At 39.1% G+C, this 27366-nt stretch overlaps 5 protein-coding genes across 13 annotated transcripts; 4 read left to right on the top strand and 1 right to left on the bottom strand.

Annotated features, from left to right (window-relative positions):
- Positions 1-253: 253 nt before the first annotated feature.
- Positions 254-6553, top strand: LOC122047966 (probable ribose-5-phosphate isomerase 4, chloroplastic). 6 transcript variants are annotated; one of them, XM_042609517.1, is made up of 10 exons: positions 254-479; positions 599-726; positions 1793-1862; positions 2027-2131; positions 2227-2322; positions 2406-2462; positions 2770-2923; positions 3133-3199; positions 3413-3498; positions 6535-6553. In XM_042609517.1, the coding sequence occupies exons 1-9, from the start codon at positions 330-332 to the stop codon at positions 3492-3494; spliced, it is 909 nt and encodes a 302-aa protein (XP_042465451.1). In that variant the 5' UTR covers positions 254-329; the 3' UTR covers positions 3495-3498; positions 6535-6553. The 6 variants fall into 6 exon arrangements, 5 of the variants coding, with proteins under 5 accessions (XP_042465451.1, XP_042465449.1, XP_042465450.1 ...); XM_042609515.1 differs by lacking the exon at positions 6535-6553 and adding an exon at positions 3601-3805; XM_042609516.1 differs by lacking the exon at positions 6535-6553 and adding an exon at positions 3593-3805.
- LOC122047963 (thiamine transporter 2-like) lies at positions 3732-13791 on the bottom strand. 4 transcript variants are annotated; one of them, XM_042609512.1, is made up of 11 exons: positions 13461-13602; positions 13158-13338; positions 11701-11806; positions 10982-11055; positions 9478-9564; positions 7977-8031; positions 7116-7177; positions 6880-6972; positions 5831-5892; positions 4447-4861; positions 3732-4135 (listed from the first exon to the last, which is right to left on the bottom strand). In XM_042609512.1, the coding sequence occupies exons 3-11, from the start codon at positions 11747-11749 to the stop codon at positions 3965-3967; spliced, it is 1068 nt and encodes a 355-aa protein (XP_042465446.1). In that variant the 5' UTR covers positions 11750-11806; positions 13158-13338; positions 13461-13602; the 3' UTR covers positions 3732-3964. The 4 variants fall into 4 exon arrangements, with proteins under 4 accessions (XP_042465446.1, XP_042465447.1, XP_042465444.1 ...); XM_042609513.1 differs by having other exon boundaries at positions 13158-13249; XM_042609510.1 differs by lacking the exon at positions 13158-13338 and having other exon boundaries at positions 13461-13791.
- Positions 13792-15023: 1232 nt separating this feature from the next.
- On the top strand, positions 15024-15392 carry LOC122048895 (auxin-responsive protein SAUR77-like). The gene has a single exon (XM_042610410.1). The coding sequence runs from the start codon at positions 15024-15026 to the stop codon at positions 15390-15392; it is 369 nt and encodes a 122-aa protein (XP_042466344.1).
- A 257-nt stretch (positions 15393-15649) lies between these two features.
- LOC122047962 (pentatricopeptide repeat-containing protein At5g39980, chloroplastic-like) lies at positions 15650-17971 on the top strand. The gene has a single exon (XM_042609509.1). It carries the CDS (start codon positions 15738-15740, stop codon positions 17733-17735), a length of 1998 nt encoding a protein of 665 aa, XP_042465443.1. The 5' UTR covers positions 15650-15737; the 3' UTR covers positions 17736-17971.
- Positions 17972-18525: 554 nt separating this feature from the next.
- Positions 18526-20489, top strand: LOC122048894 (probable disease resistance protein At4g14610). The gene is made up of 3 exons (XM_042610409.1): positions 18526-18593; positions 19146-20026; positions 20113-20489. Exons 1-3 carry the CDS (start codon positions 18526-18528, stop codon positions 20487-20489), a joined length of 1326 nt encoding a protein of 441 aa, XP_042466343.1.
- The last annotated feature ends 6877 nt before the right edge of the window (positions 20490-27366 follow it).

The raw sequence follows: 27366 nt of genomic DNA, 5'->3' as shown, positions 1-27366 counted from the left end.
TAGAATGTATCTTTCTTGCCAACAAAATAAAAAGTAAGGATAATTTCGAAAATATAATTGTACTCATGTGGGAGAGAGATATTTGGATGATTTTAATAAAAAGAGGATTACTTTTACTTTAACTCAAATTATATTTTAGTAAATTATGCTTGCATATAATTTAAGTGTCAATGGATAATACTATTATTTTTTAAAAAATAAAATAGAAAAAAATAAGAAATATATATATATATATATTTTTCAAAAAGGCTGATCGGTCGAGTCTTAAGTCGCGTGCCATTCGACGCAGCGGAAGAGATAATCCTCCGTGGAACCCTCCGCCACCGCCAATGGCCCACGCAATCGCCACCGCATCCTTCTCCGGCGCCGCCCCAGCCTCCTCGCTTCCCCACCGCCGGAATACAGCCGGCTTCTTCTTTAAGCAGAGGCCCCCAGTGGAGTGCAGTGGCCCCGACCTCCTCGCGGCCGCCAAGCTTACGGTGAGTGACTCTCTCACAAATGTCGTCTCTTTGGGGGGAGATTGCCTGCCGTCTTTGCCTTCTCTTTTAGGTTTTGCTTCCGATCGACTGAACCGTGTTGGATCCGGTGGATGGCGAAGGTGGATAAGTATGTGAGGAGCGGGATGGTGGTGGGATTGGGGTCGGGACGCGCCTCTGGATTGGCCATACAGTATCTTGGCCACCGACTACGAGACGGAAGCCTCAAGGACGTCGTCGGAGTCCCAACGTGAGCCTTCCTTCTTCTCCTTCCAACGCATTTGACGGCTCATTTCCTTCTTCTCCCATACTTTAAGCATTAGTAAGGAGCCCGGCAAAGGTGAACTTGGTAGTCAGACAAAACAAAAAAGGAGTTTGGTGTCAATGGGAAAAAAATATTGAACTAGGTAACATCGAATCTAGGACGACCGGTTCAACCCCATGAAAATTTTCTACCTGCCGAGAAGTGCTCATGACGGACGGCCCAAAAGCCTAACATCTCGATTGTGTGCTCCATTTGAAGGAAAAATCCTTACAAATGCACTACAAAATTCCTATAAATGCATTGTAGTTGGGAATCAAATCGTGAATACTTGAGTGACAACTTGACATCCTTCCGTTGCACCATAGCTCGGGGGCTAGCTTGGTGTCAATGAAGAAACTAAATTTTATGGTTAAAACCCTAATAGATAACTCTGCTAGTCTTTGAATTTAGTTATCTGTTATGGTTAAAACCAATTGGGGAAGTTAGCTACGGCAGGATGTGTTGGGAAGGGTTCAGCTAGGTTGGATTTAGCTCAACCAAACTGCTCCAAGTTTAGTCGGAGTGAGTTGAGTTGAGGTCCTTGCTCAGTCCTTTTCGATATGATCTTGATTCACCTTTTATACGCCTAATAGTGAGCGTTCGTCCAATGACACTACACTAGATGACCAGGGAGTCCATCTGGAGCCAGCTTATTGCTACAAGATCTATAACAGCTTTCCTTGTCAACCAGATTAATTGGATGTGTGTTTGTTTTCCAATGATCAAGCTTGGAACAATTGAATCTATCATATGCGTGTTACCTGAGATTAGTGAGTAATTTTACCTACGTCGCTAATTTACATGTTCAAGTGTTTCACCGAGTACATTCAAACCGATTGCTTATGCAAAGTTAAGATCCTCCGCTATAGGACCCAAGTCATCTAGATGCTATTACTGACTTAACTCGACTAATAATCTTCCGCTATCTTGTTTTTCTGTGCTATTATTTAACAGTTATACTTCAGCAATGGCATGTTTTATCCACTACACATTTGTTGTCTTCTTTTTGCAGATCTGTGTCTAGTGCAAGTAAAGCAGCAATGGCAGGAATTCCACTGGACAATTACCAAGAAAATCTTCAAGTGTGCATGCATTCTTATTGTCAAATATGTTGAATACTTATCTGTTTGTTTTAGTGAGTACTTTTCATGTTTTAGAATGATTTCTAGTACAAAATGCAAGGATTAAGATTTCATGCCAATGAATTAAAGCAGTTAAAGTTGATAATCTTCTGGTTTTAATTCAGATTGATTTTGTATTTGACGATGCCGATCTAATTGATAAGAGAACATTAACTGCTGTGATTGGTCGGAGAAAATTGGATGGTGGTGAGTCCATAATCCAAGAGAAGGTAAATCTTCCTAGCCGTTTGTATATCTGCAAGGAATCACTAAAATTGAATTCATGTTATGAAATTTGTTGTGGATTTGGTGTGCTTTTGTGCAGTCAATTATAAAGAGAGCTAGTGGACTTGCTTACATTGTGACTGACAATCAATATACTGGTGAACTTGGTGGATCTATTCCAGTCCTGATTACTAGTGTATGTTTTGTTGGTTTCGAAACTGCCATAGATCTTAGCAGTGTGAATGAGATAGCCAACAAGATTTTAGTTGTGGTTGTCAGGGTAATTGGCTGGAAACTGCTGAACAAATAGACGATCTGTTTCTTGGAGATGCCGAGGTATGGTTTTACATGCTATGATCAGTCTGGGAATGAATATTTCCACTGATTGAGGGATTATTTTGATATCGATCACCATGAATCCAGATGTGTGGAACTAGCCACTCTAATATAAGAACCACGATTGTCAAACAGAGTTATTCTATGAACAAAGCTGATAACTTCATCAAAAAGGATAAAGAGGTAGAAAGAAATAGGAGAATGAAAACTTCAATAGCTACATAGACAAAAGGAATGCACAAAAATGCATCTTGTTTCCTATATGTCAATGGTTTGATTGTTTTTTTTGAGTTTATCTACACTATAGCTGTGCAAGATCTCGTATTCTTGGTTTGTTGCAAAGGTGTGGAGAAGATCACCATCTGGAGGTGCAGGCCCTCTAGGGGGCGACTTCCCATTAGTTACTAAAGAAGGACACCATGTTCTTGATGTCATTTTCACGTCTCCTATACTCGATCTAGGTAAGATACCTCTTTTCACAATTTCCATCTAACCAATACCGTTTGTTTGTTGTCTTCAGGGACTAATGTTAATTTTCATAGAGCATAAAACACGAGAATGTAGTTACAATAGCTGTTTGTTAATGATTAATGGCGTTAGAGACTTGGAACTTGGCTGATGTTTGTTTCTTATTATTGCATTCTTAATGTATCTCTTGAAGAATGTGTAGGTCAAGTTGCAGAAAGCCTGGACCAAGTTGACGGCGTTGTGGACCATGGAATCATATGTGGCATTCCGTTAGTATTCTCTGACCATTGTCGAATATTTTCTCTTTTGAGTTTGACATAGACTTATAACTGCTATCATACGGAGATTCTCTGCTAAATTAAGTATTGTCTTTCTGCAAAAGCTAATTACTCTAATCTTGTGAAGAATATTTGGAATCTAATTTGCCTCTTGAAGCACCAACAAATAAGTGTACATTATCCTTCTTTTGATTACCATTGCAGATGCACTGTGATAATTGCTTCAAAGGAAGGATTAGAAGTTGTTGACAACATGTCAAAAAACCAAACCACTGACAGCTTATGATGATGTATGTTATCTAGAATCTGGATACCAAAAAGAATGTTTTTGTTCCTGGCACAGCAATATTTCAGTCAGCCGAAATCACTTCTAACATAATGCAGTTTCATAGGGTTGAGGCGTGCTAGAGTTCTAGCAAGCGCTAAGTGCTGTACCATATTAGAGGCATCATTCCCTTTGTTTATGGGTCCAACTATTTTTTTAGTATATAAATGATTTACTATTCTTAGGGCAATTATGATGGAATACTACAGCAAAATTCCTTGTAATTCTGTTGAAACTACAACAGTAATAATATTGTGCATTTACAATTGAAATGGTAATTTTCCCTTTAGAATTTTGTTATTCACAAAAGATTTATAAGTGAAAATACATAATTGGGTATACGTCCTTAAGTATCAGCAGTAAGGAAAAAAATTAGCAGCTCTTTGCAGAAATGTACCTTTGAAGCTTTTAGGGGTTCTAGAATGAATTTATTAAGTATCAGCAGTAAGGATGCCTTCAGGTCCAGTTTCTGTTAGCACATACTTATTTGATTCATCTCCTCTGCAGTCTATGCAGGAAAAGGTAATGAAGATAGCTGTTGCCACAAAGAACAAGCCAGAGAAGGCTATAAACTGTGAATATATTGATAGACCCACAACTTCCTGCCATTGACAAATAACAAGTCAACTATGAGGGGGAAATCAAACTATTGATATAACTCTACTAGTCTCGTATAATCATCAAGTTGTTAATGATATGCTTGGGTATTTCTATTCTTAGATATTCTTAAACTTAATTCATGGAGCAGCAATTTCAACATATGATATTAAGTATTTCTTGGATGACACAAAAAATAAATAAGGATGAAGAGGGAATGATAATTCTCATCAGATTCATTTTGTAACCAGACAAGAATCATTATCAAACCAAAATTCGCCAAGAATGAAACATTGCATGAAGAGGTTATACATACAACGGCAGCTTGAAGCAATGTCTCAATTAGAAGCCCAGCAAAGTTATTGACTGAGAAGAGTAGGATGAACTGTCCATTTGATAGTAGTCGTCCACACTGCACGCTCACAAGGCAAGAAAACGTTCGGTAGATAGTACAAATCACCACATAAGAGAGATATGCTCCCCAAATCTTTGTGTAAACTCCCATGAGCACACAAATGATCCCCATGAACGATGATCCCAGAACATATATGAACTGGCGCGACCGATAGGAAAATTTGTCGATATAAATGGCACAGTAAGATCCAAGACTTCCTCCTGCTTCAGATATTGCTAAAATGTGTCCATTGAATTTTGAATGGGAATCAATAGCATCGAAGAGAGTTGTGCCATAGTTTTGCACCAAGGAAACTCCCGCAAATGCAAGTGCCCACCTGTTAAAAGAAGAAACAGTATAATTAAAAAAAAAATGTCAAGAATTGGTGATCTGTTTCTTAATATTTCAACACGCACTTCTTGAGTTCCAAGTTGGATCAGTGAACTTAGCAAATGAAGTTGGTATTCAGAACAATCTAAGAGTGCAATCCGTACGATAGAGTAGAGTGGAGTGGCATGACATAAAAAAAAAGAGAATGCATTCATTTCATTCTTTTAATTGGGTGTAATAATGAAATGCTATAACTAATTGAATGATAGATTTTAAATTCAATTTGTTTAGTTTATTTGATTCTTCTGATGAAGGGCCGCCTTGGCGCAACGGTAAAGTTGTTCTTTTGTGATCAAAAGGTCACGGGTTCGAATCCTGGAAACAATCTCTTGCAAAAAGCAAGATAAGACTGTGTATAATGGATCAATGTGACTCTCTAGGTAGGTCTAATTTGTTTGTATAAATTTTACACACCCATTTGGTTGATCCACTTGAACATGCTCGGTTCAATCGATTTGACTTGCTCCATTAGTCCTCTTTGCGCCCTGTTCACTAACTTCATTTATCTTCATTTTAGTTTTAAAATAATAACTTAGTAATGTATTATACTATAACAGAGGTGGAATAAAAAATTTCACCTCTATTGAATGGATAGACTCGAATAAGTCATCCTCATCCACCTAAAGTTGTCCAGCCAAATATTAGAGATGAATCACAGAGGGAATACTGTTCCTATTCAATTTGATTCAACTTTAAATGCACTCTTAACTCTTTCCGGTGCAAACCAAAAGTGTAGAGTTCTGGCTGCCAATAAATATCATAGTAAGTAGGCAACACACTTATTTGCATGAGTTTTCTCAATCTGTTTGGACTGGAAACTGTCAAGGTAATCACATCAGAAAAGCCTGATTTCTGTATAAAGCTGCTTCAGACTTAGAAATAAGAATTATTTCATGCTGCAGTTAAGAGAACTAACCACACAGAGAGAATCTTTAAACTCTTACCACCCCACGTTTCCTTCAGTGTAGCAGTCCATCCCTATTGACAAATTAAAAAGGCACATCCATGTCAGGGAAAGAATGTTCGGATAGAAAGAGTCAACTAAGTCTCTACTTGAGCAATGAGATTTATTTATTCCTTCATAGAAAATCTCAAGTATAACTCATAGCAAGTATGCAAATTAAATCAAAGAATATCTGGAAGTGGATTAGGTAATGTTCAAATAACTGAAAGTCTGTAGCTTTGGAATAAAACAATCTGATAGAATGTTTTATACTTGTGCTATTGCATTCAATATTCAAGTTTTCTCCAGAATTCAGAAAATTGTAAACATGATTTAAGGATTAGTTAGAAGTAGAGAAAGTATAACTTCATTGGTGCTGCCAAAACAAAATTAGTATCCAATAAATTTTATCAGGACTACATTGAAATTGATAACCATTTTGCAACTTTCACTATTGAGGAAGAAGTCACCGTCCAACCAACTCCAGAACAAAGTCATAGGAATTGATCTGCTATAGTGTGCATTTTCAATGCCAATAACTTTGTCTACACTGAGAAAAAAATCTTGCTGAAAGAGAGAGAAAGGTTGTTGCTTGTTAGAATGAGTCAATTCTTACTTAAATTTGAAGTGACTATCTAATCCACTCTATTGATCCAAACTATTGGTGTGTGCAACAGTTCCATGGACAGGCCATCCTCCGTAGCAATTTCGGAAGTTCAATGGGTGTCTGTTGTGCATGGCGGTTCTGCATGACAGTGCACCAACAATCTAAAGTAAAAAGTGTGCCACATGGGTACCTGTTGTGCATGACGGTGCACCGCCAATGTGCATGGTTCATGATCTATCATGCACTTTCCACATCGTGTCTCTATCAAAATTTATCGAAGATGTTATATTTAATATCTCAAACTCCTTCCAAAAGCTAGATGTGAGATTAAAGTTTTTACAAATTTCCCGTCAATTCCAAAAGCTTTATTCTTTTTAATGTTGTACAAATCAATGTTGCTTTATCGAATCCTCACCTTGCTGGGATTCCCCAATCTATTCAGATAAGACAACGAACACGAAGAACTATCTGCAGGCAGAAGGAAAGTAGAGGCACAGCAAACAATCAGCTGCAAATACGATGGCACATTATTCAGGCAAGCACTAAATCATAATGTCACGAAAATGAAAAAAAAACTGAAAATATTAAAGTGATTATTTCGACTTAGAAGGTTTGAATGGTTACAACAACTGTGTAATTGTGTCCACATACCGCAACAAGTGAAATGATGAAGTATATCTCGTATGAAGAATCCGTAAGAGCAAGCAACTGACCTATAATAAGCAAATAGCCAAAAACAAAATATTTTACAAAATTTAATAAAACTGACAGGCATATGTTCATAAACTAACAATCTTTTAGATTATTGATCTTTAGGAAGGTATGTTCTCCTGAGCATAACGGTAGAACAAACTGTAGAAAGCCTGGTAGATTATAGATAAGAGGAATACCTCAGGTGATTTCTAATTTATTCAAGCTTGATTAAACCCTCATATACCATTCACATCGGTGAAAAGTTTATGCAAACCTAAATTAAATTCAGTGTACTTATGGAATGGGGTTAACCCAAGTATAGGAGCTTAAATAGATAAATGTGTCTTTTACGGTCAGATATGGTAAATTATAAATATCTAAGAATAATTCTGAAATAATTTAATTAAATTGTATGATCTTACAATCTGATGCCCCGATCTTATGATCCAAATTTATGAACATCATTCAGTTCTGAGGTAGGAACTCAATCCCGACTCTCTTGGATGACATACCAAGTGTACTGAATATAAGAAAAGAATGTCATGGATATAAGGTTTCAAGTCTTAAAACAAAGATGCATAAAAACCAACACAAAATTTACATTTTCCACATAAGTACAGAAAAAAATAATGTAACCAAAACTAAGAAGAGAACAAAAATTAAAAGTTAAAACCAACCAATTATGAACCATGATAAATTATGAATATGAAAATAAAAAGGAAATAATGGTTTTTGCTCGCTGTGGTTGTTATTGCTATGACAAGAATTAAGAAATAGCCAAATTTTTCAGGAGGCATGGTATAGCCAATACTTGCATACCCAATTCAGAAGCTAGCACAAAGGATAAAAGTGAAACTGTTTGAGTTAGGCTGGTCTGCAAATGAAACAAAATAAATCAGTGAGTTTTAATGCTCGCCTGAAGGGAGCATGATTTGCATAGAGAAGTATTTTGCTACAGGAAGTAAATACAAACATATTCCATGAAACATGTAGATGGGTGTCTAAGATCATGCACAAAAAGGACAAACATAAATAACATTAGATGAGTTGAAAATTACGGCAGAATTAAGCTCCATGAATGTGTAAGCATAGATGATAGAGTTACCATTACTAGTTTGGGGAAGCAATTGTTGAGAATGTTTTTGAAAGGATTGAGAACAAAATGCATATTTGCTAATAGATTATGATTCAGCATGGAAATTCATGATTTACAATAACTACAAAGAGAAGATATAGGTTCATTTCTCACCACAGAAAAAATTCTCACGCTTAGCTTGTCAATTTTCTGGTATTTTTGGGTCATATTGGCTAACATAAAATTAGTATACGTTGCTGGTTAACCATACAAGAAAAAACATGATATAGTAATCTAGCCCGATGCACATGAGCATAGACCAAAATTTATGATCAATATGGTTTATAAAGAAAACTAACTCTTCTACAAAATGTGCATCATCTGCTAAACATTGTGATAGGTTCTGATTTTGGTTAATTAGGAAACATGCTGACAGGAATATCAGGGTGCATGCAATTGTTACTCCCAAACACCAAAGTTTGCACAAAATTCAATATTTGCAAAATAATAAATAGGATGAAAAACCCTTAGCTATATTTAAAGAACTCAAGATATAAGTAAAAAGCGTATATTTAGGCATCTAATTTCATGTAGGAACAAAAGCTCTAACAATTCCCAGCATCTAATTTTATGTAGGAACACCAACTCGAACAATTCCCATAGGCTCTTGGAAATTACAGGAAAAATTCTGACATAAAAGGAAAGGCACACCTAGAATATGAAACTATGAATACTCAAGCATACAATTATTATGACCACTATATTATTTTGCAATGCTTTAAAAATCCTTTTTAACTACCTTAGACAAAAGGAAGATATTGTTTAATGCTACAAAAACTTCACATGCATCCAGTGTCAAGTGATACCAGCCCATGATCCTTTTCCCACAGAACACCCATTTGGATTACAGCACAGTAGTCAAGTTGCGATAGCTTCTAAATGGAGCAAAATCAAATTCATAACGGAAAACTTCTTTGAAGGAAAATAAAGAGCTTAAAGATGATAATACACTGGCAATGGAAGAGAGTTTACAATATATAGTTAACCAGAATTACTACAAAAGATCAAAGTGAGTGAGCATATGATGATACTTGAGCAGTTGTTAAGTGGATTAAAGACTAAAGAAACCCAATATTAAGCTAGCAAAGAATAGAGCATTCAATACTTCTGGGAGTAATTCTTTTGCCTACTTTATAAACTAGAAAAAGGTTGACACTGGGAAATTCACATATTTAACTAATGTACCATGATCTGATAATCTTCTTCCAAGACAAGAAGAAAAATATACGACGAGAAGACCAGCCGTGATGATGTCGCAAATCCATACATAACCTACCAGCAAGAAGATTAATGTTTGAAGCATATGTTCGAAAGTTGAAACCACCGTTTTTTTTTTCTTGGATTTATTTACACAAAAGAAGCTTAATCTATCATAGTAAATAATGCTCCAAGACAAGAACAATTATAGCATTTCCATTTCTTGTTCAGGAGAGATAGATATTAATGTTTTGTCTATTATAGCACTCAATGCACAGTTACTGCTGGGATAGACATGACCGCGATAGAAAGTCCAAAAGGTGCCTTGCTATAAATGTCGCACTTGCCTTCCAACACATTGCTAAAGCAGAAATACAGTATAGGATAAATCAAATTGAATCTAGTTCCTTATCAATCATTTCCATCCTTTTTCCCCTTGTTTATACAAGACCTAATCTGTAAGTGCAATAAAATTCTTATTTGCAAAATGGTTAGTAATAAGCAATATTCTAATATCAGCAGAGTTGGAGTAATTATTAGATTATAAGGCATAAGTTTGAAAGAGACCTCATTTGACACAAGTTCCTAGAAATACAAACATTATGACTTTTCTCTTCTTGATTTTATTTATTTGCTTGTTTGTTTACTTTTGATAATGTATATGCAAATAAGTCCTTTCTAGATTTTATGTCTATGCTCAGTCTACGATTCTGGGACACTGTAGCAAATGCAATGAGATTTGTGAAAAGCTAGCAAGAGCGACGTAATGACAACATCCTCTCATAGATATTGGCATAGGGTTGTAACCATTCAACAAGGATGAGGAAAAAAAACAAAATAAAACCAAAATATTTCGTCTGAATTGTTCACGGAGTGGTGATTATGATTAACCAATCACGTTGATCATAATTCATTGCAGCAAAATGGAAATTTCAACTTCCCTGCAAAGTATATCTTGATTTGTGATTTCTCCCTAAGCATGCAAATGTGTCAGTTAATACTGGAAGTTTGCTTTCCCTTGTCAGTTTTTCCCAATCACAATTTCCATCAACTTTCTCAAGAAAATGCCACTTGGCTCTTTTGTATACAGTTTGCTGATCTAGGCAGTCCATTCAAAAGCTAACGATCATGTAAAATTGATCACCGATTGTAAACTTCATTGGGAAACTCACAAGAGACTAAATTTAAGGGTAAACTAAAAACCGAGGCAAACTTTACAAACAAACTGAAATTCCCCATTATTATTTCAACTAGGATGACCGCCATGAGGATGGTAAACATTAAAAGAAAAACAAACAGATGCTAGAAGAAGAATCAACAAATAACAACAAATTCAATCTTGGATCAAATTTACATCAACCAATCTAAGGGGAAAATAAACATGGATATACCAGCATACTATTGGTTTTCAAATTTTACCAGCGTAAATAATGTTCAGAAGAAATAATGTTCAACTTGAATGGAAACTTAGTGTCATTAACTAGGGACTTGCCTGCATAGTTTGCATAGCCACGAGTGACTGTCCACACCATGCTAACAAGTATGTCAGAGATAGTCCAAAAGCACCTAAAATACTAGCATCTCTGATCAGCAGAAATTTAAATTGATAAGAAAGAGAACATGTTAGTGGACATTAAGAAAGTACCAAAAAGAATTATAGTTATAATAGTCATCCATCACGTTCATAAGGATGCCTTTGCAATTGATTTTTGACAACTTGAAACCACAACTAGGTTGATCTCTTAAACAATATTTATGTGGATCAGCTTTAGGTTACATGTTGATCACAGTAGAACTAGCAGATAGCACAGAATATAAAAATAAATTCATCTAAATTCATGCAACAAGAAGCCAAAAAAGAAAAGGAATGGAACCCAAAAGGACTCAGAAATGGGAGGGGAGAAAAATCACCATGGTATTAGACAAACATCCTAGAAGTACACATGGGAATATGAGATTCTCATCAAGGTTGTATGTATTTAGAGAATTCTCTTTCTCCAAGCTAAACAAAAAAATAAAAGTAAATCCTAGAGTAAATCAAATGCCACTACCAAGAAATTGTTTTTAAATAAAACTTCCTAGTTTCTAACAATATAACTTTTACCTAGTATAAGAAACATGAGAATTACATGGCTGGCGTTTCTACTCCTTTTTCACATAATAGCTAGCATATATTGAAATTCAATGAAAGATGAAAATTTAGAACTTTACCTATAATTATCATCACCTTGTGTGAGAGGTAATAGCTTGCTGGTGCCATGATAAGTGTAAATATAAGTTGAGCATAGACACTTACAGGAAATATGAAATTTGTGACCTGGAAATGTATTAGGAAAATCGTAAGGCAGTGGTTGAATTTTAACATTCAGCAATTTGAAAGGTCAATAAATAAAAAACTCAGCATACAAAAAACAAATCTAGGACAATAAAACAACATTCATAGTCAATACACATATAAAGATAACAACCTATCAAACCAACAAGTAAACAATAATAGAGATGGTGAAAATGTCAAACAATGAGAAAGCTGACCTAGGTTTTCAATCTTGTATCAAAACTAATCCTGGTCTCAATCAACATGTACCATATAACTGCTGGCTCATATTGACATAGGATATGGGTCAATAAATGTGTTCTCCATCTTGATCTATGATTAATCATGAATCTATGTTCTATAGTTTATACATTTCTAAACATAATCCTTTGACTCTTCACTTAATCACACCCAACTCGTTTAAAGATAAACTTTTCCCTTTATAATTTGCTTAAATCAAAACCTGACCGTCCCCAATAGTTGTTTGCTTTGGCACAGGGCACATGTTGGGTAAGATGGCATGGTACATAACATGACAAGAAGCATAGAATTGGCGAATGCCAACCAATAGATGGTCATTCCTAATAAAAATTTGCTTTGACATAGAGAGCATGGTCACTAAGGAGAAATTATATATACACAACATGTGCAAAAGAACTATGAAAGGACCATAATGCTTATCCTCAATGTTGAGGTAACTAACTTGATGCAAGCATCCATAATGCTTTCATGCATTAATGAACTGCAGATCAAAAGAACCCAATTTGGTAATTAATCAAATAAAGGCCCAATGAGAACTAGTTTTACATTTGTAAGAGTGATTAGTTGACTTGAACAAATGTCTGAGTCAATCAGACATCAGGTTTAGGAAATGAATACAATGGAAAATTTATTATGTAAAATTGCACTCGATCAACTTCACATGAGAATGACGAATGTTGACTAGGCTCGGTAAAGGATCAAAAGTACATTGGTTCAAGCATAACATCCAATGAGGGGAGGGTAGAAGGATAACTTGAGCAAGAAAACAAGGAAAGATCTGAGCCCTTTTTCCTCACTGAAATATAGCAAGCAAAACCCCCAATTTGAAGTAAATTCTGCACTCTATATCAACTATAAGGGTAGTTTTATTACAGACATTTACAGGCCAATGAAACCTAACTTGTGAAGTGCATGCGGATCTTAAAGGTTGAAAGGCGATATATTTATTCACCTACACTCAAACAATAAAGCAACAAGTGAACGATCGGAGGCTGGATAAACTATAATTCAACTAAGAAATTTAACATTGCAGCCTGATAAGATTTGTGCTTACAGTTACTTCCATATCTTGCACTTAATAAAAGTTGGATACCTTAGCTATTACGTCTTGGAAGACTTCTTAGGAAGAGTTGAAATGCTCTAGTATGTACATCATGTAAGTGATTTGCCCTCGATTATTCAAAGCTATCACAGAAAGTGATTCAAGAGTCACTTCGACCTTGCTCGTCCCAGCTCATAACAGCAACAATTTGCTAGCAACTACTCGATTGATACTATTACCAACAATTCATCATTCAAACCCCAAGCATTTAACCCTAAAGCAAACAACAACCAAACTTGCGTGCAAAAAACAACCGGACGGCCCGCAATTATAATTCGGCAGCGCAGGCAGTACCTGGAAGTTGGTGAAGTCCTTGACGGTAGTGAGGTAGGGAACGAGGTAGGGCTCAATGGGGAGGAACTGCGACGAGAAGGAGTACACGAGCAGCACGGTAAGCAGGGGCCTAGAGATCGAATCGCTACGGGGAAAGACGGAGTTCAACCACCCTCGCCAATCCATCCTCGCTAGGAAGGACGACCGAAGTCAGCTGTACTCCTACGGCTATGGACGGAATCTACGGTCGGCGGCCGCAGCTCGCTCTTTCTTCTCTCTCAAAGCTTCGATTCGAGGTCAATGATTTGGTCTCTCCCGAGAACAAATGGGAATCGTCTTTTTGTTAATTAGTTTTAGCCCCAAATTTTAATTTTTATTTTCATTAACCTAAAAAAATATTTATTTGACTTTTACAAATATTTTAAAATTTTCCTTTATTAAATTTAATCACAGTATTTTTAATATTTTACTAATGTAATTTGATTAGATGTTTATATTTCATCATAAAAGTAATCAAATTTGAATGATAAACTTCATAAATAGAATATAAAGCGTCTCGAGATTATGGTGCAGCCACAGACCATTTAAATTATTACTTAAGTACTCATTTGATCCTCAGTTATGATGAATCTATAAGATTTTTTTTTTAAAATGGAATGAGACAATTAAATGATGTTGTGCTTCTGGGTCGCCTACCGTGAGCATTTCGTGACTTTATGACCAGTGAAAAAATAATATAGGGTTGGATCGATCACCTAGAGCTAGTTAATAGGATGACCTAGGGTTATGGTGCAGCGACAGAGTATCCAGATTGTTATCCAAGTACCCACAGTTTGATCCCTAATTATAACGAATTTGTAGGAATTTTTTCTGTAAATGGGACGGGGAGCCAAAGGATGCTGGATTTCTTAGCCGCCCGCTGTGAGCGTTTTCCGATTTATCCTGATGATTGATAGAAAAATTTCATAAAATCTGATCGATTATTCTAGAGCTAATCAATAAGATTAACTAAATTTATCTTAAATAAAATATAGAGTTATAAAATTAAGAATAATATCAACTGTTTGCTAAATTCTACCTACTAACAAAAGATCTTAATGAATTATGTACATAGAAAACAATGATCACCATGATTTCCCTTGTCGTTGGCATCAATCTCATATCAAGTTTAGTTATCTAAACTTGTGTATTTAACTAAAACACTTTCCTCCAAATATCTTCTCCAACCACTTTTAGTAGCTAGCACAACAATTAACTTGAAAGCTAAGCAAAGTAACCACTCCCTTAATGATTGTTATAGATACAATATTTCACAACCTAACGTCAATCATCCCCATAATAAACAGCATCTCTCTAACTTAATCTACTTTAATCCAAATTTAGAAGTTAAACTTGCATTCAAATTTTATTCATCCTTTGACATCGAGAACTAATAATTCTTCGGGCATTCTTCTAAGTTAGGTGTTTTAGGCCCCATGCTTCGTTCGATTAATTAGACGAACGAAAAGTGATGTAACACCTAACTATTAGCTATTAGTGTGCATATTAAGCCACCCTTGTTTCCTCCTCAAGTTACAATCCCAAATGAACACCATTCTAAGAAAGTGCAAGAGCCTCTCCATCTCAAAGCTAAAGAGGACCTCCTCTTATAGCAGCCTCCGATCGAAATCCATGAGGGAAGAAGATCGAGATCTCGAGCCTTGGGAGGACAACGATGAAGCGGCAACGACAATCACAATCTTCGTAGGCCGGTCGCGAAGAAGGTACTCGGTGGAGAAGAGGCACTTGGATCACCCATTGCTGAGCACGTTGATCGATCGATCGAGTGTTGATGAGGTGCAAGTGCGGTGCGAGGTGGTGCTGTTCGACCACTTGCTGTGGATGTTGGAGAATGTGGCTGCTGATGTGGAGGCGGATACGTTGGAAGAGTTAGCTGAGCTCTACACTTATTGATTTTTTTGTTCTTCATGAAATTTGTTTTATATATAAATGTTTATGATTGAGTTTTTTTTTTGTTCACGATTAATTATGTTTTGGTGGAGTTCTTGGCTACAATTGTTCACTTAATTATCCTGTTTAAGCCTCTTTTATTTTAATTACTTGGATTTGGTTGTTAATTTGTTTTCCATTTTTGTTATAAAATAAAAAAAAAATTAAAGCTTAATCTCAGAAACCCATTCCTGTTGTAAAAGAACAGCCGTGTTGCTAAATTGAGGGGCTAAATTGAAAAATTACCGGACTGGGCAAACCGGAATCGATTCGATAAACGATGGATGGTCCGGACCTCGCGGACCGGAAATGGCGGCTTGCCCTGCTCTGTTTCCTCACCACCATCCTCATCCTCTGCGCTATCCTCGTACGCCCTCCACAACACCTCGCCTTTCTCCTCCTCCTCCCTACTACTCTCGTGTCTCTTCCGCCTCCGCCCTCTCCACTGCCACCACCGCCCGAGACGTATGGCGCAACCCCGACCTCCATCCCCGCCGCCGTCGCAGCGGCCGCCCCGACTACATCGACCGAACAGTGGACATGGCTTCCCTCCTCCTCCAACTCAGCCAGACCACCTCGCCGGAGGAGCTCCACGCCGTCATGTCCCCTTACCTCGGGGACCGATCCGGAGAACACCGCCTCTCTCCCCGCTTCATGGTCTCCCTCCTCTCCCGCGAGCCCGACCACCGCCGCTCCCTCGCCCTCCTTGACTGGATGCTCGAAGCCGCTGACTACCCGCCCTCCGTCTTCGCCTTCAACGTCGTCCTCCGCAACGTCGCCCGCGCCGAGCAGTTTCCGCTCGCTCTCGGCCTCCTCCACGAGATGCGCCGCCTCCGCCGCCCCTCGCCTGATCCCGTGACCTATTCCACTATCCTCGCGGCCCTAGCTCGCGCCGGCAAGCTCGACGCCGCCCTCTCGCTCCTCCCTCTCATGGACGCCGACTCCATTGTCCCAGACCTGCCCCTTTTCACCACGCTGATGACGTTAGCCCTACGCCTCGGCGATCATGCGAAGGCCCTCGCGCTCTTCACCCGCCTCCGCGCCGCCGGGCTCAACCCCGATATCAGGGCCTTCAACGCCGCCCTCCACGGCCTCACTCTCGCTGGCCTTCTCCGCGAGGCTCGCGTCCTCCTCCTCGTCGACATGTCCGCCGCCGGCGTTGCGCCCGACGCCATCTCTTTCTCCACCGTTCTCGCTGCCCTCGTCCGCCGCCGCCGCTTCCTCCAGGCGCTCTCCCTCTTCTCCGAGATGCGGACCCGCCACGTGGCCCCTGACCTCACCGCCTGCAACATCATGCTCGACGCGTACGGGCAGCTCGACATGGCAAAGGAGGCGGATCGCCTCTTCTGGAGCATGCGGCGGATTGGGGTCGAACCCGGCATCGTCACCTACAACACCATGCTTCGCGTCTACGGCGACGCAGAGCTCTTCGGCGAGGCAATCCACCTCTTCCGCCTCATGCAGCGTAAGGACATCGAGCAGAACGTGGTGACCTACAACACCATGATCAAGATCTACGGCAAAACTCTAGAGCACGAGAAAGCTGGCAACTTGGTCCAAGAAATGCAAAAGAAGGGAATCGAGCCCAATGCCATCACATACTCCACCATCATCTCCATCTGGGGCAAGGCCGGCAAGCTCGATCGGGCTGCAAAACTCTTCCAGAAGCTGAGGAGCTCAGGAGTCGAAATCGATCCCGTATTGTATCAAACAATAATCGTGGTATACGAAAGGGCTGGCCTCGTCGGGCACGCAAGGCGTTTGCTCCATGACCTCAAACACCCGGAGAACATCTCCAAGGAGACGGCCGTCAAGATACTCGCCAACGCCGGCCGTGTGGAGGAGGCTGCTTGGCTATTCAGGCAAGCAACCGACGCCGGGGAGGTCAAGGATATCTCTGTTTTCCAGTGCATGATCGACTTATTCTCCAGGAACAGGAAGCACACCAACGTGATAGAGGTCTTCGAGAAGATGAGATCAGTGGGTTACTTTCCCGACTCTGAGATGATTGCAACAGTTCTAAATGCTTACGGGAAGTTGCAGGAGTTCGACAGGGCTGACGCCGTTTACCAGGAGATGAAGGAAGAAGGTTGTGTTTTCTCAGACAGGGTGCACTTCCAGATGATGAGCCTCCTGGGCGCCCGGAGAGATTTTGCAGGTTTGGAAGCGTTGCTCGAAAGGCTGAAGGATGACCCGAATATCGACAAGAAAGAGTTGCATCTGGTGGCAGCGAGTGCGTACGAGAGAGCTAACAAGCTTTCTGAGGCATCTCGAATCATCACAGAGATAAGAAATTTGGATCTTTAGCATTAATTAAATAGAAACATGATTCGCTTTGGCGCTTGAAGATTATGAGAGTGTTGGATAGGTTTGACATAATCTTCATTCGCTGAGGGTTTGGAGGAAAATCATGAGGGCAAACACCAGGGAACATCATTCATGCACAGTTTATTACAAACCTACACCCTTACAAATGCCCCAGCGTGAAGGATGTTTCATTTAGCAAGTTTGAAGAAATAAAAACGCACAGAAGTGTTTTAGCAGTTAAAGTTTTCAATTGATTTCTATTGGCATATCTAATTGAACCAACTGAAATAGTCAACACGTGAGTGACTAAACCAACCATGGTGATGATCGACCTCTTCCTCTCCCTTGTCTTAGTTTGAAGAATCAGTGCTTTAGCATGAGATCTGGCCTCCAAACCACCCATGCCCAAGCCGCTACAGGCCTTCTCGGCTTGAAAAACTCATAAGCATTAGCAGTCCGACTTTTTTCCCTAGCAAAACACTCCAGCAATATCATATTAGTTGCCCCTTGCTCGTATAGCCTCTGAACTATCTGGTCTCGAGTACCCATCAACCGCTTTGATCAAAGGGGAGTCTGTTGCCTTGACATTCCTTTGTCAAAGGTTAACTCTCTTAATGTAATATTCCCATAATGAATCCATTTTGAATATTCTATAGTGTCTTACTTGGTAGAGAATTATTCCATGTATAGATGTTCCGAAGTCCATAGCATCCCTCTTGTTTGGAAAGATAAATCGTGACCTATGATATTGGGGATGCTTGGAGGACCAAGCAAACATCCACCATATAGCATGAATCTTCTCAATCACTCCCCTGAGTATGGGAAGCATGGAGAATCAATAGCATGCAACTCTTTGGAGTACTGATCTAACCAACCCCAAGCTACCGCATATGAAAATATTTGTTTGATCATGCATTTATCTTTCTTAATATTGCATCATGTAGGGACCCATAGTTCACAATCCGTAATTTCTCCATCGCAAAAGGAATATCCAAATATCGAAAGAGAAAAGTGCCCTCTTGGAATTCAATAATTTAAAGTAATTCGATCATTTATTTTGGCTATATACACATTGGACTTTAAAGAATTTGCCTTAGCCCAACTTCATCTCCAAATTGTTTCAAACAGTCAGCTATTACCGAAATGGAGGTTTCATTCGCTCGAACAAAAAATAATAATAATAATAATAATAATAATAATAATAATAAGTCATCAGCATATACTATACTAGATATGTGATCCGAATTTTCTTATACTTGGGATGAAAATGAAAGGTGGGCAACAATGAGGCTACTTGAATCATATTTTATAATACCTCAAGACTCCATAATTCAATTGTCACGTTTTGTGTTTTAATCCATACAAGCTGCTACGTACTGTTTACTGCTTTGTTTCGTTGGGTTGCTTCAGATGCAATTGCTTCGATCAAACTGACGGCACGTCGAGTCAAAGAGTGGCAAAGAAGCTCAGCGAGGCTAATGAATTGGGGCCTCCGGAACCCACCGTGATGCTTCCCATCTCACACCAACCGCCTGTTGGGATCGAGTTGTATGTGGAGGACATTGTGGGCTACATCAATGGTGGAGAAGGCAACATCATAGGCATCTACGGAATGGGCGGTGTCCGTAAGATCACCATGTTGAAGAGCATCCAGCAGCACTATCTTCCGAAGCATACCATATTTGATCGTGTCATTTGGGTTATGGCCTCCAAAGACTGGCAATTGAAAAGGCTCCAGATGGATATTGCTAAGAGTTTAGAACTGATGGCACTGAAGGAGAGTGACAAAGAACGAACTTGTGGTGATAAGTTATTTAGCTACTTGAAGAACAAGAACTGCTTGCTGCTTCTGGATGACATTTGGGAACATGTGGATCTTCAACTGTTGGGGATGGCACACTCGGCTACTGAACGAGGCCAGCAGCAGCCGCGCAAAGTCATGGTGTTCATGACTCGCAGCGAGACAGTGTGTGCACAAATGAAGGCAGAAAAGAAGATCAAAGTCAGATGTCTGGATTCAGAACAAGCATGGCAACTCTTTGAGCAGAACAGCGATGGGGATGTTCTCAGCTCAGATGCTAGAATTAAGTTCCTTGCTGAAGAACTTGCTAAAGAATGTGCAGGTCTTCCGCTCGCTCTTGTCACCGTCGCCCGGGCCATGTCAGGGAAAAGGTCTTGGGAAGCTTGGAACGATGCTCTCCATCAAATAAGGGATAAACACGAATGGACAACCATTGCGCTTCTAGAAGATTCACTCGTCATGTATAAAGCCTTCAAGCTGAACTACGACAGTTTAGAGAATGACTCTTGTGTTGTGCTTTGTGGCTTGAAGATTATGAGATCCACAAATTCTATGAGTTGATATTGTGTTGGATAGGTTGCGGCATAATCCATAAATTCAATGTGATCAATGAAGCTTTCGCCAAAGGATGCTTCTATTTGGAAGCTCTCGTGACTGCATTCTTGCTAGAGAAATGTAGTGACCCGGACTTTCCTTTTGGGGACACAAATGTAAAGATGCACGATGTCATCCGAGACATGATACTGTTGATGGTCTCTGGGTTGGAGGGGAACAAAAGAAAATGGATTGTAAAACAAGGAATCGGGTTGAGTGATTTGCCTACACAACAACAATGGCAAGAAGCAGAGCGAGCATCATTCATGATGAATGATGATACGATGGAGGTTAAAGTCAAGATGGTCAATACCCAAATGTCAAAGAGCCGAGCGGAGGACAAGGACAATGGCCGGTAGGCCAAGTTAAAGGCCTTGATCGGCCGGAGATGGGTCCGAGCCGACTCCCATTCGGCTCAGGATAATGTGCAAAACAGACAACACTCAAGACGGAGCAGTAGGACGTCGAGGGAGACATAGCAGCCTGTCCGAACGGGGGAGAAGGCAGGTGCTATAATGTAGGATGGAAAAGAATTTAGATATCTCCACAATTGCATGATATTGTCTACTTTGGGCCTAAGCCCTCATGGTTTTGCTCTTGGGCTCTCCCCAAAAGGCCTCATACCAATGAAGATATCTTTCTCTTATAAACCCATGATCTTTTCCATGTGTTTTCAATGTGGGACTATATTTGTAACCTTGCAACCCGAACATATAAAGCCATCGAGCCTCTGAGGTCGACAGAGCGGAGGAGTACCGACCGAGTGGCTACACCGCTCGACCAAGTAGCGAGACCTGGCCACAGACGGCACAGAGTCTCGGCCAAGCGGCTACTCTTGTCGGGCTAGCAACGATATCACTGTAGCATCTCTCGACATCCTTTTAGGAGATAGTACCGCTGACACGAGGCATGGTCGACAGGCAGGTCGTACGACCGAAGCTTCTACTGACATGTCAGAGATATGCACGCCCTGTTAAGGTATGGTGCCATGGGTACTTTCCTGACAAGGCTCTTTTATGGGACACATGAGAGAGCGTGCTCATGCCTCAAGAAGCACGTACGCTGTCCACCAGAGCTCTATATAAAGGGGGGGGGGGTCCATCACCGATGGAGGTACACATTAGTCTTGAATTCTACTGTTGCTACTATTGCTCTATGTTTTCTCCACATTTCGGTGACTAACTTGAACGTTGGAGGGCCAACGCCGGTGACTTATTCCCTAGCCCAGCACTAACGCTGTTTGTTTTACAGAGCGGAGTGAAGTCCACGCCCGGTCAGCGAAGCCGCCACCTCCCAGTTTTTCAGCTTCATGCTTTTGGACATGATCATTTTGGTGTCATCTGTGGGAACACAACTTGCATCCGAACGGGAAGATGGAAGACGCTGGGCGATTTACAACGGTAACGCTGACGCAAGAGGAGCTCGACATTCTGATACAAGCGCGAGCGGTGAAGATAGTGGAGCAACAGAAACAACAGGTGTTGGCCGAGCGTAATAGGCTATGGCCGAACACCAGGCGCAGGAGCCAGTAGCATCAGCCGTCGGTCGACTAGCTGAACAGGGTGACCGAGCGGATCGAGTATCCGCTCGGGGTAACAGCAATAAGCCGGCTGGCAAGTATGGGGAAGCGCCTAATGCGCTTATCCCCTTCCATCGAGCACTGTTTAGGACCCCATCAGAGGAATGAGCCCGAGCGGATAAAAATCGGAGGTCTTCTTTAAGCGACGTGCCTGTTCGGGACGTAAGGAAAGTGAAGGCACCTAGGGAGGATGATTTTCTCGAGTGGATCAATTAGCAATTTTCGGAGGGGATTCTGAACGACCCTCTGTCAAAATACTACACTCCGCTAGTGATCGGAGAGTACAACGGAACTACCGACTCAGACGATCGTTTGGCCAAATTTGACAATGCAGTCACACTTCATCAGTACACCGATGGAGTTAAATGTCGGGTCTTAGCTTTCTCACCACTCTTTCCGGATCAGTACAACGTTGGTTCAAGAGATTGTCGGATAGATCAATCCATAGCTTCAAGGACTTCCGATCGACATTCCTTCACCACTTCGCCAACAGTCGCCGCCACCAGAAGACGAGCGTGAACCTGTTCTCGCTCAAGCAAGGCCTAGAGAGACATTGAGGGCCTACATCCAGTGCTTCAATCAAGCAGCGATGGACATCCTGGTAGTCTCCTCGGATGTATTGGTGAACGCTTTCACCCAAGGGCTCACCGAAGGAGAGTTTTTCCGATCGCTAATTCGGAAGCCGGCAAGGGATTTCGGCTACCCACAAAAGAAGGCCAACGAATGCATCAACGTGGAGGAAGCTCAAGCAGTAAGGAAGAAGGAGTTGCTCGCCGAGCCCACAGGAGTATCTAAACGGGGCATACGAGCAGCTATCAACCTCCTAAGGGGCCTTGATCGGGAGGAACCCAGCCACACCATGAACCTCGGACGCATGCCATGCAGCATGTGGCAGCCGATTGCCTAAAGGTTGCAAAGGGCAAATATGGACGCCGATGTTTTATCCCTCCCAGACTTGAGGGAAGATAGATTGAAGAAATTTTGATATTTACTTAGAGATCAAATGAGAAAGTAACAACAGTCTGCTTTCTTCCTCAACCTTTATTGTTAAATTTAGAAGAAAAGTGACTTTCTTACCTCACTTTCTTACCCTCTCTAGTAAACGATAAATTGAGGGAAAATAGGTTAAGATGATATGAGAATCAATAGATAGAACTTAGAAGAGCCAAATCTATTAGAGTTGAAGTTTTAAGGGCTAAAGAGAGATCTAAGAAAACATTCGTTAATCTAATTTTTAAAAGATAATTAATTATATTTTTATTAGGTGACATTGCCTTATGGAGATCTCAATGGAGGGTTAAACTTCTTATAGTTGACAAGTATAGCTTCATGATGAAGATAATCTACCCTTATCATTTTCCAGTATCTATTCTCAGTGCATAACCTTTTGGAAAGCAAAGATAGGTCTTGGGACAAATAGGTAGGTGTCACTTGGACACATAGAGGATTGCCCGAGCTTGTGTCTCTTGATGAACCAAAAACCTTTGGTTTCCAAGAATGATTCCTTCATTTTACAGCTTGTGTTGCTTTGGTTGGCTTACAAGGATTTTGTTTGATTGAATCATGGGTTTTAGCTTCCTTTGCGAAGTTGTCATCCGGTAAAAGAAACATTGCACGAGACAGAGAGCATCGACAAAATTAGGTTAGCATTGTCTTGTGCATTTTTTTCTGCTCTATGAACTTTTGTGGATTGTCAATGCGATTGAAGTCTTTGCCTTTTTCCTTCAGATCTTGTCAAATTGGTCTTTGTTTAGATTTCAAATTTGTTGTTTCAAACTACTGGTATTGGTTTTTTCGTTTTAGTAAGCAAAACAATGAACTGTGGTCGGTCCTCATAACAGAAATTTGTCATGATATTTAGGAAATTTCCAGTTGCTGTTAGTATGATGAATCAAAACTTCTAAGCTAGCAATGCTGAGTAGAAATGAAGAATGCTCTTTTCTATTGAATCTAATGTGCACAACTATCTATTTAATGTTTACATACCTAAATGTGATTTTTCATCTATCCCTTTAGTTTCTGAATGTACAACCAATTGCAAGCAATTTTTCATTGATTTATAGCCGATTTTCTTAGCTGATGCTTGCGCTTGACTTAATTTCTTTAAAAAAGTCTCTCATTAAAGATGGCACCACATGGCAACTATGAAGCAATATTACCTTGTTGCTTGTATCTGTACTCATTTTAGCTTGGAATTAGTTCTTGGACTATAGCTTCATCGCCCCTATAATTTTTATCTTGATGACAGTGTAGTTTCACTCCCTTAGAGGAATCATTTGTGTGGAAAGAATTTAACAAATATCATGATTGTATTGGATGTGATAGCTACAAGTACAATTAAAGATACTTGTATTTCAATAGGAGAAAATATAATGACTTGATGCTCAAGATTGTATTCTATTTAGCAATAGTTTATAGAATAGAGGAGCCTGAATCCATGCTATCATTTTAAAATGAAAGATGATTTTACACATGAACTTACACCGAGGACTAAGAACTTTTAAAAGCGATCATTTCATTTTAGCATCACAAGCAAAACAAGTATTCTATTCTAGGGACAATGATGAATCAAATTGGTATGTTGCTAAAAGCGCCGCTTCGGGATATTCATAACATGAATTTGATTGAAGAGAATGCCTATACATCATCAACACCTTTTGATGTGTCTAAACTTGAGATTAACATTACTGAGAATAAACCATATGTAGGGAATGAGTGTGAGAAAATTGATGTGACTGATCCATGACTTAAATTTTATGGTGTAGATTTTATAGCTGTTTGTTTTTAGCGATGATCATGTCATATTGTAAATGAGCAGGTCATTAATTATATATCATTCAAAAGATAAGAAAAATGGGCAAAAAATATAGCAAAACAGTTTTAGATGAAATTCATGTGATATTGTATTCTATTTTAAATCTTGGTTTATTTTAATAAATACATTTATACATTTCGATCTCTTTATGCTATGTTGCAGGAAAATATAGTTTCTAACAATCGACTTAATTCATCACAAGATTTGTATAGTAAAGAGGGAATTGATGACGATAAAATTGATAAGAAAAATGGACGTAGTTCAAAAAAATTGAATTTGGTAAATGGTCAACAAAAGCCTAAAGAATTGGAGCGTAATGCATTCAGACAACCACTTGGAGATAATTGAGTGAATTACGCTTCTTTCCTAGGTTGCATGATAAAAGAATTTATGTCATACACATTAGATGGATGGAATGATGTAAACGAAGAAGTAAAGAATAAGATGTGAATTGTCTTCAAGTAATGTCTTCAGTCACAAAATTTTTCTTGTCCAATGTTATAACAAAATGTAAACATATTTTCGTGCTTCTTAATGTATAGATGGTGGCAAAAGATGAATATGCTAGCCTCCAGCACCCCCGCCAACTCGTCCCAGGGCCAACACGGAGGAGGTAAATCACGGCCGCTACTAGCCGGGCTACTAGCCGGGCTACTAGCCTTTGGAATAGTGACTAGCACATAAGGAAGACATTTTATCTCGACTTTGCCGAGATTTGAACCCCGACCTCATGGTGGAAACACCTCATGCGCTAGCCATTAGACCGTCCCAAGGGGACCTTCTTAATGTATAGATGAATTATAACGTTGAGGAGTGAGAAAGAAATCAATCTTTCAAAAGTTGGTTAAGTTGTGACGCGATAGAAAGTCCATACTACAAATACTTATACGAGAATCTAATGTTGGTCAATGTTGTCGATGCTTTATGACTTTTAACCATGGATGCTCTTAACCGTAACGCGCGACGCACGTTGTCTATGTTTTATGACTTTTAACATCTTACAGTTGTGCAGTGTGCAATGCGTGATACAGATAGCATATTTACGCACTGTGGAAAGTCATATTTTTTTGTAGTGTTAGCCTTCGTTGCATTCCCCATATAGATATATCTTTTACCATCAAGCGGAAGTCGACTCCTAAGACAACCCTGCATAGTGACACTTATGTGAGTAGTAGCACCGATATCTATCCATTAAGTAGCAGTGGGTGAATTGACTTCCGAACTAATAAAGTTGAGAAGTTTACCCTTTTACCAGTTGACGTATTTGAGGTAGTCTTTTTTCATATAATTGTTTTCTTATAAAAGAAATAAATAGATTCCTTATCCTGCTTCTTGTGCTCCTTATGACTATTACCTTCAAAATCTACCATTTGTTTTCTTTTTTTTCCTTTATTATTGATTCTTTTTTGTTTCCTGCTCACACTTTGAAAACCAGATGCTAAGTGAATACTCTCAGATGTTTCAATCTTTAATCTCCCATCCTCTTACACATATTGAGCAATGCACTCATTCAATGCCCATTTTTCTTTTTGAGTGTTATATGATATCTTAAAAGGAGTGAACCGTGTAGGTAAAGACATCAAGATGAAATGCACTAATATATTCTTAGACATATCGAGTTTTAATACTTTCAGACTTGTCGCTATATTGGACATCCACATTATGTACTCCCTTACGTTTCCTTTACCACTGTACTGCATGGTTACCAACTTTGTAAGTGTGACAGTCTCAACCATTTCATTTGAGGTGAATCAGTCTGCCAGTTGGTTAAGGAAATTCCTAGCATCTCTTCCCTCTATTATTGAACCTTTTATTGGTGCCGGTATGGAAAGCATCATGATACTCAAACACATGCGATTTGATTTCTCCTACAGCTGAAATTCAGCCCTTTTCCCTATAGCACTAGCATTGGTCAGAGGTGTAGGGTAATTGTTCCTTAATGCATAGTCTAAGTCCATGCAACCTAAGACTACGATAATATATTCTCGCTATTCAGTAAAATTCAAATTAGTTAATGTTTAGATGTTATTAATATTGTCAGTTACAAATTGTACTAAAATTAAAAGAGTGTAGATTATATAAGTTCACGATTTAATTAAAACTAAGAACATGAATAAAATTATACAAATAAAATAAAATTTTAAATGCATATAAATGAGCTCTTTATGAGATACCAAGTACAACATTGCATTTTACTCTATGGACTAAAATATAATTTGTTAGTTGTAATCTGATATAACTCAAACTTTAATTAACCACATAATGTGTTTTCCTTTGAGCCGACTCATTGTGCGAATAATATGACACTTTATATGAGTTATATGTTGATCCATAGCTCACAATAACTTTAATCAACCACATAATATGTCTTCCATTATTGTGCCGATATCTTTTGCCCTTGATCTAAACAAAATAATTTTGGTTCCATAACGGTAAGCTATCTTGAGCATATATATAATATAAAAGTAATCTTCTTTTAGGTCAATTACTTTTGGCATAGATATATAGTCTACCAACACAAAATGCACTAAATCTATCTAAAGTGTCTTCCTTTGGGCCGACACAATAGTTTAATTTAGTAGCATGTTGTGTAGATAGACCCAAAAAAATACTAGAAACTTTAACCAAATAGATAATCACTTAATCAACCTTAATAACTCTAAATTAAGTTTATTAATCGATTGATACTATATGATAATTGATTGATATGATCTAATTAATTATCCTAATCGATCTAAAAGTCTACTATATATATAAACTATAGGATCATCAATAGATTACATTAATGGATAAAAATAAAACAAAAAAACAAAAGAAATCTTCTTTCATTTTAAGTGAGACC

This window comes from Zingiber officinale, chromosome 2B (assembly GCF_018446385.1).
Source record: "Zingiber officinale cultivar Zhangliang chromosome 2B, Zo_v1.1, whole genome shotgun sequence".
Taxonomy (NCBI): Eukaryota; Viridiplantae; Streptophyta; class Magnoliopsida; order Zingiberales; family Zingiberaceae; genus Zingiber; species Zingiber officinale.
Note: the sequence above shows the minus strand (reverse complement) of the source record. Positions and strands in the feature narration are given on the sequence as shown.